The 13,183-nt window shown below is 33.8% G+C and overlaps 1 protein-coding gene across 3 annotated transcripts in view; it reads left to right on the top strand.

Annotated features, from left to right (window-relative positions):
- Positions 1 to 13,183, top strand: part of LOC144439491 (putative phospholipid-transporting ATPase IA) — a 64,485-nt gene that overhangs the window by 42,383 nt on the left and 8,919 nt on the right. The window contains exons 28-34 of one of the 3 annotated variants that reach the window (XR_013481105.1): positions 147 to 269; positions 2,076 to 2,216; positions 5,189 to 5,245; positions 6,889 to 6,996; positions 8,486 to 8,574; positions 10,418 to 10,519; positions 11,465 to 11,581. Coding sequence is in view for 1 of the 3 variants with exons in the window: in XM_078128787.1 (XP_077984913.1) it covers positions 147 to 269; positions 2,076 to 2,216; positions 5,189 to 5,245; positions 6,889 to 6,996; positions 8,486 to 8,574; positions 10,418 to 10,519 (620 nt within the window). In the remaining 2 variants the exon portion in view is untranslated. Of the gene's footprint in view, positions 1 to 146; positions 270 to 2,075; positions 2,217 to 5,188; positions 5,246 to 6,888; positions 6,997 to 8,485; positions 8,575 to 10,417; positions 10,520 to 11,464; positions 11,602 to 13,183 lie in introns of all 3 variants that reach the window. The other 2 variants (XR_013481104.1, XM_078128787.1) reach the window with 2 other exon arrangements.

Below are 13,183 nucleotides of genomic sequence, written 5' to 3'. Positions count from 1 at the left end.
ACTAGATTCTATTTCTTTCTGATCCTGTAAGGCAATGTGACTTACTTGATTACATAAATGTATATAAACAGAATAGTATGTGCCCAATGAACTCCATACTATGTACTTTATAATTTATGCTCATGACCTCTGACCTTTCCTTTCAGTTTTTCACTGCCCTGCCACCTTTTGCCATTGGGTTATTCGATAGGACATGTACTGAAGCCAGTCTTGTACAATTCCCTGAACTGTACAAACCATCTCAAAATTCAGAACTCTTTAACACCAAGGTGAGTGAAAACATCCCCAAAAAATAACAAACCCCCCCCCCCCCCAGAATTTAGTGTGTATATCTCACACCATGCCTGATAGATTACCTTTATACCAAGTTTGAATGAATGTTTACAATTTTCACCTTGTTAGCAGTATAACCACCAGCAGAACCTGTTACAAATCTGACCCATTTTATAGCCTTTACAGGACTAACATACAAATATGAAGTAGTCAGGATTCACCCGCTATGTTGAGAAATTGACATAAATGATGTTAGTTGCTATGGCAACTGCTATGGCAACAGGTGTTGGAGGTTTTATAGATAAGCAGTCCCAATGGAAACAGCATCCTTGCATTGTGATTTCCATGGTTATTTGTGCTCTATGTTGCAAAAACGGCATCAATGAGAGAAATTTTCTATACAGCTATCTACTATTCTACAACAATTTATGCGTTCATTAACACCCCCACCCCCACCCCCAACACAAAACCCGAGCTTAAAATGGCATACACCAACACAGGGATTTTCTCTTCAAGTACATGTATCTACTATGATGTAACCAGAAACCTCCCATAGAGCTGAAAATAGCACTGTGACAGAAATTTTCTCTATAATTGTCTGCTGTGAAACAACAGTGTACATGTAATCAACCTCCCTTAGACCTGAAAATAAAATGCATCAATTTGTAGATCTTTTCTGGATTACAACTGCCAACATCAGACCATTGAGAAACGGAACCTGTTACAAACAGGGAAAGTAAATGATTGAATTGGATTAGTAACACTTGTCACAACATGTTGGAAGTACAGAGACTTGTATTACATTCCATAATGTGGAACAGTTTTATGGCCATTTTTACATAATAGTTCACTATTCACAAACAAATTTCCAGTTCTCCTGGCACTTCATGTACACATAAAGAGGCCATAAAACTGTTCTTATCAAACCATGGTGTGTAATAATAGATTGAAGTCTCTGCTGTTCAAACATTTTGAGTCAAGTGTTATTAGCCATTCATTTGTTTACTTTCCCTGTTTGTAACAAGGATCATTCGTCCATGGTCTGATGTCGGCAGTTGTATGAAATGTTGGCATCATTCATCTCAAAGAATAGCTCACATCAACTCAATTTTCTATCACTTAAAACTAACCTTTGGAGTCTTTCTTTGTTGGCCTGATTTGAGATGACAACAAAACTTCATATTTTGCTTGTCAGTGCAAAAATATGTATACCAACCATACCAATTAAGAATTGTAAAATTCAGAAAGAGTAAAAATCTACTTATTACAGACCACATTTCTCTTGAGTGAAATTTCATGAAATTTAACACTTAAAAAGTTTACTGTTTTTGAAATTTAAAACTTTCTTATTACAAATAGTATTCCTCTTCAGGAAGAGTAAAACTTTACAACGCTTGACTTTAAAACACATTTTGGTAAAGAGTATTTGACACCATGAGTTTAGCCTTCTGTGTTTTGATGTCGATGACTTTGCAGCTCTATAGACGCAGACATTAGCACAATGCTCAGTAGAGCAGACAATGAAGACCTAATACCTGTGTAAGTGGACACGCTGACAACCAAAGTTTTAAGGCTATGCATGAGTACTAGGGTCGTAGTCATCCATGCATAGCAGGTACGATGTCGTCCTTAGAGCATTTGGGGGGGCAGTCATATCCAAAGGAATGAAGTGATCCGATAAATCCTATTCAGAAAGTCAACAAGCAGAAAACTGATCCGAACAATAGAACATAACAGGCCTTCTTTAAGACTGTCTGCAGTGAATATTATATTTTGTGGTGTTTTTTTTTGTCTTTTGGCAGGTCTTTTGGCAGTGGACAGCTAATGCGTTTTATCATTCTGCACTGTTGTTTTGGATACCGCTGGGTGCCCTGGTAACAGATGTTGCATGGTCCAGTGGACATATCGGTGATCATTACTTCTTTGGCAATATGGTCTACACTGTGAGTGATTATTACATTTTTGATTAATAGTCAGTGTGTCGTTTGTGTCAGAGGTCACACTTTCATGGAATCAAGCCCTGACTGGCTGTGTTCCAACTTGTGCTAGCACCATTCATAGAATAGAACCATAAAAATACACTGAGTTCCTAATTTTAGTCTTTCTGTTTAAAATTAGAAAAGAAATGATATATGTCTTTAATCAAAGTAGAAGTAGAAAAAAAAACCCCTAAGTTTGAAGTTTATATAGACTGAAATGATTTGTTATGGCAGTATAGAGTTATATGAAGGGATCAACTGATTGGAAAGCTATATGTCTTTATTGTACCAGACACTTTTTTGATGTTATTTCTGTTCTTGGTTTCTAACCAATCAAAAGTAAACTTTTTTCAAGACTTTGCGGTATTTATTTCAATCAATGTTTCTTATTATAACACCTTTAAAAATGACGAGTTCAGTCCGTCCATTACAAAAAAAATGACAAAAAAAGTGTAAGTTTGTGTACATGATGGTGATGCTTCCAACTCATAATTTATACTTTTAACTGTCTGGATAGCTAACAATTGACAATTGAAGCCAGAAGGAAACCATGAGACATTTGATTTGTGAATGAAAAGTCCCCAATTTCAGCAATAAGTTATCATTTTTGTCCAGCTAGATGCACACTTTGAATTTTGCCATCTTATCAGTCACATGATTTTTTCCCGATCTGGCAATAGAGGGCATGATTTCAATTCTTTTTTGTCCAATTCTCTAAATCTTAGATCATCTGGTTTATGAGAAACAGACATAAATGTGACTACCCTTTTAACCATTTGTTGTGCTAGTATAGTGCCCTCTCTTGACAACTTTAAGAGAGGTCTTGTACATTTAATGAAATGTCTTCTATATATTCAGTAAGCCATACGACTGCAGGCTACTTTGTAAAATTTGAAAGGTTACTAAACCAATTTTACATTTAATGAGATTTTGATATAAATGTAAGGAAATGGAAGCCTTGCTTTAAACGTTTTACAATGAGAGCACAAGATTAGTATGTGGAGAAAACTAATGTTGAAAGTTACATCTTTAATACGTCCATTTCCTGATCGTTTATCGACTGTAAATGGATTGGTACATGGAACTTTATAGCAAAGACACTGATTTATGAATTTTGGCAAAGTTGGTCAAATCATTTATGATATACCTAGACACTAATATCCTCTGTATTACCATGGAGTAATTGTCGGCGCTCTATCCATTCAATATCATGATCCAACACACTTTACCCAAATAAGGTCATTGTACGCATCAATCCACTTTGTGATACGGCCTTGGCTTCTTCTTTTTTATGGCAATTTTAACCCACATAGCCATTAATTTCCAATACCATAACCAACATTGTCACCAAATATGTTGTTATTGTTTATAAAAGTGGCCATATGGATGAGGATTTGGTATTTATTTTGGATTTTTAATTTATAAGACAATTTTATCATGATGATGGCTTCCCTCTACTTGAAAACACAGTGTGAAACAATAATGACCAAGTCTGTGTTTTGTAACTCAATACAGTGCAAAAAGCTAAAAAAAAATATGTCAAATGTTTGTTATTGTACATACAATGACAATGATTTCACACATTTCACACATTTAGTAATTATTTACTATGTATTGAGTTACAAACAAGGACTTCGCATAGGTTGTTTCATATTGATTTTTCAAGTAGGAAGCCATGATAAAATGTGTTTATATGGTAACTTAAAAATCCAAAATAAATACCTATTCTTCATTCATATGGCTACTTTAAAATGTACTTTAAGTAATTTATGAGGTATATGATAAAACCCAACAATTATATTTATAATCTCTGTCTACATCTGGATTAGGTTTTGTAGACCTTAATAGTATGACTGCCATACCCAGAACAACCCATTGTATGTAAAACCTATATCCAGGCTACAATTCCCCCCCCCACCCCCCCCCCCCCCCCACCCCATACAACCATTGTATGTAAAACCTATATCCAGGCTACAATTCCCACCCCCCCCCCCCACCCCATACAACCCTTGTATGTAAAACCTATATCCAGGCTACAACTCCCATCCCCCCATACAACCCTTGTATGAAAGCTACAACTTCCATCCCCCCATACAACCCTTGTATGAAAGCTACAACTTCCATCCCCCATACAACCCTTGTATGAAAGCTACAACTTCCATCCCCCCTACAACTCTTGTATGTAAAACCTATATCCAGGCTACAACTTCCACCCCCCCCCCCCCCATACAACCCTTGTATGTAAAACCTATATCCAGGCTACAATTCCCACCCCCCACCCCCCCCCCACCCCATACAACCCTTGTATGTAAAACCTATATCCAGGCTACAACTCCCATCCCCCCATACAACCCTTGTATGAAAGCTACAACTTCCATCCCCCCATACAACCCTTGTATGAAAGCTACAACTTCCATCCCCCTACAACTCTTGTATGTAAAACCTATATCCAGGCTACAACTTCCACCCCCCCCCCCCCCCCATACAACCCTTGTATGTAAAACCTATATCCAGTCTATGACTGCCATCCCCTACAAACCCCTTGTATGGATCTAGCATACAACTCCCATCCCAGTTTATTTTCTAATAGACTATTTCATTATCAAATAGATGTCAAATTTATTTTCTAATAGACAACTATAGAAAACTATTTCATTATCAAATAGATTTCTAATTTATTTTCTAATAGATAGCTATTTCATTATCAAATAGATTTCTAATTTGTATAGTCAACTATTTCATCATCATATTGTCTCTCTAATCATCCTATGAATTGTTTAAATTAGACAGACATTCAATTGGTTGATTTTAAGACACTCCGATTATCACAGCAATAAAGCTCTTTACTGATATTACACTCATGCCATCATCTTACGTCATGGTTGTCATGGTAACATTATCCAAAGCTAATGATACATTGTGTCGTTTATTTTCAGTATTGCGTTATTATTGTGTGTTTAAAATCAGGACTAGAGACCGATGCTTGGACATGGGTAAGTCAAGTTCAAATGCTGTCCAGAATTTCTAGAGTTCAGAAATTTATATATTGCCAGGCTTCCATCAAATTATTTAACATGTCTGAAATGAAAAGTTCGCTATCTATATAATGAGATTGTAATTATCGCCATCACCGTTTTCCAATGTGATTAATAGTTTCATTGGAAAATGTACAACTATGGACATGCAAACTGTAACAAATGGAACTTGTGACAAACAGGGAAAGTTAACAGATGAATGGGATTAATAAAACTTGGTACAGCAAGTTGGAAGTACAGAGGCTTGTGTTACATTTTGTTTTTGATAAGGGCAGTGTTCTGGCCTCTTCATTGTACATGAAATGCCAGGGGAACTTCAAATTTGTTTGTGAATGTGAGTACGAATACAAGTCTTACAGCATGGTGTGCCAAGTGTTATTAATCCAATTCATTTGTTTACTTTCCCTGTTTGTAACAAGTCTCACTTATTGCCACTTGCATGTCCACAGTTGTACATACCCAATGTAGATTGAACAAAATGAATCCATATCCTGCAAGTGATAATGCTGCATAATCAATTACTACTGGAAGTTGAGGCTAGTAAAGATATATAATGATATTGTTTTACTACAAAAGAAATTACCACTGGAAGTTAAAACTTGTGATGCTTGTAAAAAGATGTAATGTGATTTTGCTTTTACTACAAAAGGAATTTTTTGATATGAAATATTAATAAGATGTCTATCAATTCAAAATGATTTCTCATGAGATAGCCTAGGGGTCTCTACATATAGTTCACTGTGTATCCATGGAAGATTACTAGTAACGTGTTACATTGAATTCCTTCAAGTATTCCATGATAACATAATGTATAACCCACTACAACCTACTCCAGTTTTAAATCCCTGTATTACGATATGATGAATAAACTACTTCTAACATTATATGGTTGTCATATAACATATCTATATCATGTTAGATTAACCCTTCCACCACCAATTCCTGCTATTGCGGGAATGTGTGAGTGTTAATATATTGGTTTGGTCTTTTAATGTTATATTGTCACAGTGGTAGTATACAAATTATGTGGTGCGCAGTGTGGTTTACAAATTTACACATCAGTTTTAGATTTACATATGAGTCAAAAAATTTACATATGGCACAATTTTACAGATGGGTTACAAATTACCATGTGAATTACAAATTTACATATCGTTACAAATTTTACATCTGGGTACAAATTTATGTAAGGGTTACAAATTACCATGTGAGTTACTAATTTACATATTGTTATAAATCTACATATGAGTTACAAATTTACATATAACTTTAATAAAAACACGTTTGGTTACAAATTTATATATGAGTCATTGAGATACAAATTTACGTATGTCTGGCAAATTTTAAAATTTACTCATCAAAATATTTGCAAATTTACATATTGGTCAAGCTTACAACTTATATGTATATGGCTTAATACACAGATACGTACTAAGGGATGTGTAAATTGATTTTGGAATTACCTTAAATGTACAAATTAATTTCTATATTATTACAAACTGATGTACCATGATGGTTTACAAAGTAAATGTGATACAACACAGTGTGTATGATATGTTTACAGACATGTTTGCTAATAACTTCTAATCATTTATTTTCAGTGTTCTCACTTTGCTATTTGGGGGAGTATTCTCTTCTGGATTGTATTCTTTGGTTTCTATTCCCTAACATGGCCAGTTATACCAATATCTCCTGAGATGTCAGGCCAGGTAAGGTCAAAGGTCAAGAACTCGTGATTTTTATAATCATTCCCTAACATGGCCAGTTATACTAATATCTCCTGAAATGTCAGGTCAAGTAAGGTTAAAGATCATGAACTCTTGATTTTGATATCGTTTCACATAAGGTACGATTCTTCCCTTTGCTTTGCTTTGGACAAGACAAAAATTACCTTAACAATACCCAAAGTGTACCTTGTCATGTTTATCTCCCATCTAATGAGATTTGCAAATAAAACGAGATGATGAATGTAGGAACTACCTTTCCATCCATCTTTGAAATCCTTGTTTTTTTTATACATTTTTCAAGATTAATTTGGCAATTAAGTACAGAAAATCAGAAAATCAAAAGTTATCCAATAAACTCAAAAAAAGATGAAAAGGAAATGAGACTGAATTATTTGCTGATGGAAATTGTCATGGCAATGAAGCCAGACGAGTATGTGAAGTGATTTATTTCTACATGTACAGTATAGCCTTGATTGATAAAGTAGCTATAAGTAAAATGAATGCCAATTATATGTCTGTAGATATAGCGATAATTTGTAGAATTATTACGTAGAAGATGGTATAATCCAGGGAAAAAAATGGATGCATTAAAAAATGAATTCATGAGGACTTTGGTATCAAACAGAATCCTTCAATAAAAATATTAACAAAAGTCATTTTTAATATCAACATGTTTACAGAACCACAATTTGTTTTATGTTTTATTGATTTTCATGGAATCCAATAAAGATATCAGTAAAAAAAACTTAATGTAATAAAAATGTGAAAGCTCATGGTATAAATTGTTATGATCAAAATTGCTTTCCCAGAAAAGGATGTAAAAATAAATCGGTCTCAGATTTTGTATATAAAGAATGTATGCTATAAAGCACAGCTGAACTTTTGATAACGGAAGCCCTGTAATATTAGTACTACTGAAATGTTATTAAAACCATATGGAAATCAACTGTAACTGCTTCTACTTCAGCTTGATGGCATTTATTACTTTTTATATGTAATAGTGTTGAAATGAGCTTTGATCGATTGTTACTGATGATGGTTGATATGCATTAGGTCGTAATGAAAATCTGAAAAATAAGGACGCAGTAATGTTTTCATTCCTTTTTATTATGTCTGTCTGTGTCTGTGTCTTTGTCTGTGTACATCTGTGTCTCCATCTCTGTCTGTGTCTTTGCCTGCTTGTGTGCATGCATGTTTATGAATGTGTTTGAATTCTTATTGTACTTGGCGTCATCTGTCTGTCTCTCTGTCTCTCTTCTGTCTGTGTATCTGTCTGTCTATGTGTGTGCACTTGTATGTTTGTACATGTGTCTGCATGTGCGTATGTATATCTGTGAATGTGTGTTTGGGAGGATAAGCCTGTCTGTCTGCATTTGTCACTGTCACGTCTCTGTGCAAGTTACAATGTACATGTATGAAATTTTGCTTTCTCATAGAGGTTTTATAAAATATACATATTTTGATTTTGCAGGCTCATGCAGTCTTTTCATGTGGAATTTTCTGGATGTTATTAATTCTGATGCCTGTCTTAGTGCTAATGAGAGATATTGTCTGGAAAGTGTAAGTATTGTCTCCACTCAATATGTCCCCCGACACAACGTAATCAGAAAGAGTGCTATCATGATTGAATAATTATGTTTGAATTCATAGCATTATCCATTTCTCCAAAGGTTGCCAACCAATTATCTACATCTAGGGATTGATCAATTCTAGATGATAAAAAGATGCCCACCGTCATTATTAACTAGTTAACCGCCTGAACAAGCCAAAATATTTCAACTGTGATAATTTACATTTCAATTATGCATCTTCATTTTATCCATGCAGTTGCCATTCAGATTTTAAGTGGAGAGCACAATCTACCAAACGAAATCATTTGTTAATTAGAGTGAGGTATCTTTCTACGTGTTTTTGCTCCAAATTGTCATTTACATTGACTAGACAGTAGATTGCAGTCTCATGTTCTAAACGGTGTAGTGAAAAAAATTGGAAAATATGCCAGTGTTTGGGAATTCTGAGCCAACGTAAAAATATTGATGATAAGTAAGTAATATTGAATAAACAGCTCATTGATTATTATCCTGGTATCAGCGATGTTTGAAATTATTATTTGATAATATATGCGAAAAAATTGTAAAATAATACTGACGTTAAAAATTTTGCAGCTGGTCCAACATTTTGTGATGAAAACATAGATGATATAAGTTGTGTATAATTTATTGTGGTATTCAGTGGTGTTTGAAATCATTTATTTGATAATATATGTGAAAAAATTGTAAAAATAATGCCAACGCTAAAAATTTAGCACCAACATTTTTAGTTGAAAACAAAGGTGACATATAAGAATGAATTAATTTGCTTCCAAATTTGTTTTTGACTCTGTGGGTAGAAATTAAATAGAATTGACAGCTGTCATTTATTATCTGCAGTGCTTGAAATTATATTCACTAATAAGAGTTGATAGCGGAAATTGAAGAGGTTTTTATAGATAGGTGTAAACCCGGGAGGTATTGTTGTAATATATCGCTTCAAAAACAAGTGTTCTGACTGTCATTGGAGGGAAAGGCATTATTTTGAATATGATTTATCCATCTTATTCATTTATTTTTTCTATGAGTCACATTTTCAAAAGCTACTCTGAGTCAATAAAAATGAATTTTGTCAAATTGCCAAATAATTCAATTCAATTCAATTCAATTCAATTCAATAGAACTTTATTCATCCCAGACATGGGCAATTAAAGGTGTGGCTCAAATACAATACATCAATATATCAAAAAATACAAACAAATATACAAAACAATATATACAGAGACACAGAACGATACTAAGACAATCATCATCACTCAAAAAGTTTACGAATCATTCATAAGCCGCACAGTGATGGGAATGAATGACAACTTGCACCGGTGTGACCTGCAAGCCGGGCATCTATCATTAGGGTAATAGATTTTATTTTTTATTTATAAAACAATTTTATAAATGGTTGCCTACTTGAAAAATTGATGTGAAACAGCATAATGTCAAATCCTTGTTTGTAACTCAATAATTTGCAAAGGACTTAAAAATGTGTAATTTTTATTGCATGTACGATAACAAACATTTTACACATTTTTTGTTACCTTTTTGCAATGTATTGGGTTACAAACACAGACCTGGTCTATGTTGTTTTATATTGATTTTTCAAGTACCGGTAGGAAGTCATGATAAAATTGTTTTATAAATAAATTATCCAAAATAAATACCCAATACTAATTAAATAGCTCACCCAAGGTTTTTGCCAGGTATCCAAAACTGGTTAGTCTGAATGGTTACAGAGAATGCTTTCATCATTTAGTGTTTATAACAAATCTTAGGAAATACCTTGGTCCTGACCATTTCCCTTCCTTGTTTTTATATTTTAGTATCCGACGTACGATGTACAAATCTTTGGCTGAACAGGTACAAGAGGCTGAATTACGACATGAAGACCCCACCACTGTTATTGAACAAGCAACACGTAAAACGTAAGTCGAAGCATTGCAGTTTCATAGTACATGTGTGATTACAAACATGAATACAAGTGTTATGATAATACAAATTTGTGTTAGAGTGATGAAAATCTAACATGGTCCTTGTGTTTCTATTAAAAAAAAGATATAACATATACAGTGATTTCAGTTTTTTTCATGTCAGTGAATTTCTTCCGCACATAATATGTTGCTTTGTTTTATGTTAACCTCTCTCAGTCATCTATTTGAAAAATCTTTTATCAAGCAATCCGCCTGGGTAAATTTATAATTTGTATATTTATTGAAAGTTGTATCTGAATCCTGTCCAATTAAAATATTCAAATATATGTAAATATACGTAAATGAAATGTTCAACTAAATGCAAATATATGCAAATGACCTATTTATCTGTCTCATGTAAGCAAATTACATGTAGATTTTTGTGCATACTGAAAGTTATCTACAACATGAAGGTTTTAGTTTACCTTAATTGTGGGTCAAATTTAATCCAATTTATTTGCAGAGTTTAAATCTGTATTCAAATTTAAAGTTGTATATGTGTAAATATCTGTAAATGAAATGTTCAACTAAATGCAAATATATGCAAATGACCTATTTATCTTTCTCATGTAAGCAAATTACATGTAGATTTTTGTGCATACTGAAAGTTATCTACAACATGACGGTTTTACCTTAATTGTGGGTCAAATTTAATCCGATTTATTTGCAGAGTTTAAATCCGTATTCAATTTTAAATTTAAAGTTGTATGCAAATTTGACAACCTTCTACTTTTATCATTACTGACAGATTTGTGCCAGCTAATGAAATTATTGAGGGCTATGAAGCAAACCAATGTTTGTTAAATTATAGTCTATATTTGATGTTTTAAAATGGCTCGCTAATTTTTAAAAAGCAAATTTTGGGATAATTTATCAGTTTGCCCTACCATGTATAATCAGTTTACAGCAAATAAATGAAACGACACCGTTGCTAATGAGATCGATGCCCATGGAAATTATCTATCTTTAGCCCTACGCAAAACGAAATCAGGTCAACAATGAGAGGTTACACCCAAGGTAAATTGAACAGATTGGAGGTATGTTTGGACCAAGGCTTGCCTTTGCAGTAGCGCCACTAATCTGTACAACATAGAAATGCTTTTATCAGGGACTTTTGAGAACTTGTCGCTCGTTTATCTAAGTCTTGATGCTTTCCATAAAGTAATTTGAATACAGTACAAGAATCAAAGCTTTTATATTTCTCTATGCACTTACCCTGTAAATAAATTTTATTTCAGTCATGATTGGGACACAACTTTCTAATTGTAACACTTCAACATGATGTCTTGCAAAAGGAAAATCTGCGTCTTTCTTTGCATCTTGTAACAAAAAACACCAAAATTAGTTATCAGAAATTATTATTTTTAGTTGCACTAAAAAACTTCTCTGTCTTTAGTTTCCCGAACCTTCGCTGTCCTCTGTACATGATGCTATCTTGCACTTAAAACCTCCCCCTCCCTCCATAAGTTCTCAAAAACCCTTGATGAATTAGTAGAAATGCATGCAGAGTGGACAATCTTTGCTAAAGGTGTTGCTTAACCTGAAGGTCATAGGTCAAACATGCTGGTACTTCTGATCCATTTATCTGCATATAGCTTTACCATCATTTCCTCCACTTCATGATCATTTGACTAATATCCTTGCTTTTTATGGTGTATTCTGCCGATTGAGTAGCTTATTCTTCATAAAGTGCATTCAAGGTCACCTGTTCTCTACCAAAACAAGTAATTGGATGTCACCGTATAATACCATACATGTGTGTAAGCACCATGATAGTAGCTGAAATAATAATAACAGAAAAAATAGATTTATCTGAGTTTTCAAAGTTGCAAACATACCTGTAGATATAGTCATTTATAAATATTAATAATTCTCTTTCATTCTTATAAACAACATAGCACTATAACTCTCAGTATCAAACACATTTTGATTAAACTCACTCGCACTGAATTATATAATGTTAGAAGGTAATTAACCCCAATGGGTAATGCCCGGAGGGGGCTATTACATTGGCTCTGTCCATCAGTCTGTCCATCTGTGCATTCTCATTTCACTTTATCTGAAACATATGCACATCACTTATTTTTGTGACCTGAGCCGTATTTGAAACAATCTATTTTTACCCCATACATCAAAAAGTTTGATACATACATACAGACACCATTCAAGTGTCTATCCCAAATTATCAATGTTAAGATTTCTAATGAGGCCTTTAACCTTGACCAACATTTTCAAGGTCAAATAGCCCAAATTTGTCTTCCTACCAAAATCTCAAGAAGTTGAATACACAGAGACACGATTCAAGTGTCTACACCCAAATAATCAGAAGTATTGTAAGCTTCCCTTTTTATACCTTACCCTTTGACCTTGACCACCATCTTCAAGGTTTTGCTCGACGAAAGTTATTCGATATTCGTGCATTCTTTTCCTTAGAAACGTTTGGTTCCCCACCCTCTAGACTGCAATTACGCCACAAAACCCACTCGGTTATCTTGACATTGTCCTTCATCTTAAAGGTCAAATAATAAATTATTCAATAACTTTAGACGTTTTATACCAAGAGACAACATTTAAGTGTGGTACACCATCATTTTTATCAGACAGTGACTTTTGACCTTG

This window comes from Glandiceps talaboti, chromosome 8 (assembly GCF_964340395.1).
Source record: "Glandiceps talaboti chromosome 8, keGlaTala1.1, whole genome shotgun sequence".
Taxonomy (NCBI): domain Eukaryota; kingdom Metazoa; phylum Hemichordata; class Enteropneusta; family Spengelidae; genus Glandiceps; species Glandiceps talaboti.
The sequence above is the reverse complement of the archived record's forward strand: the minus strand, read 5'-3'. Positions and strand labels throughout refer to the sequence as shown.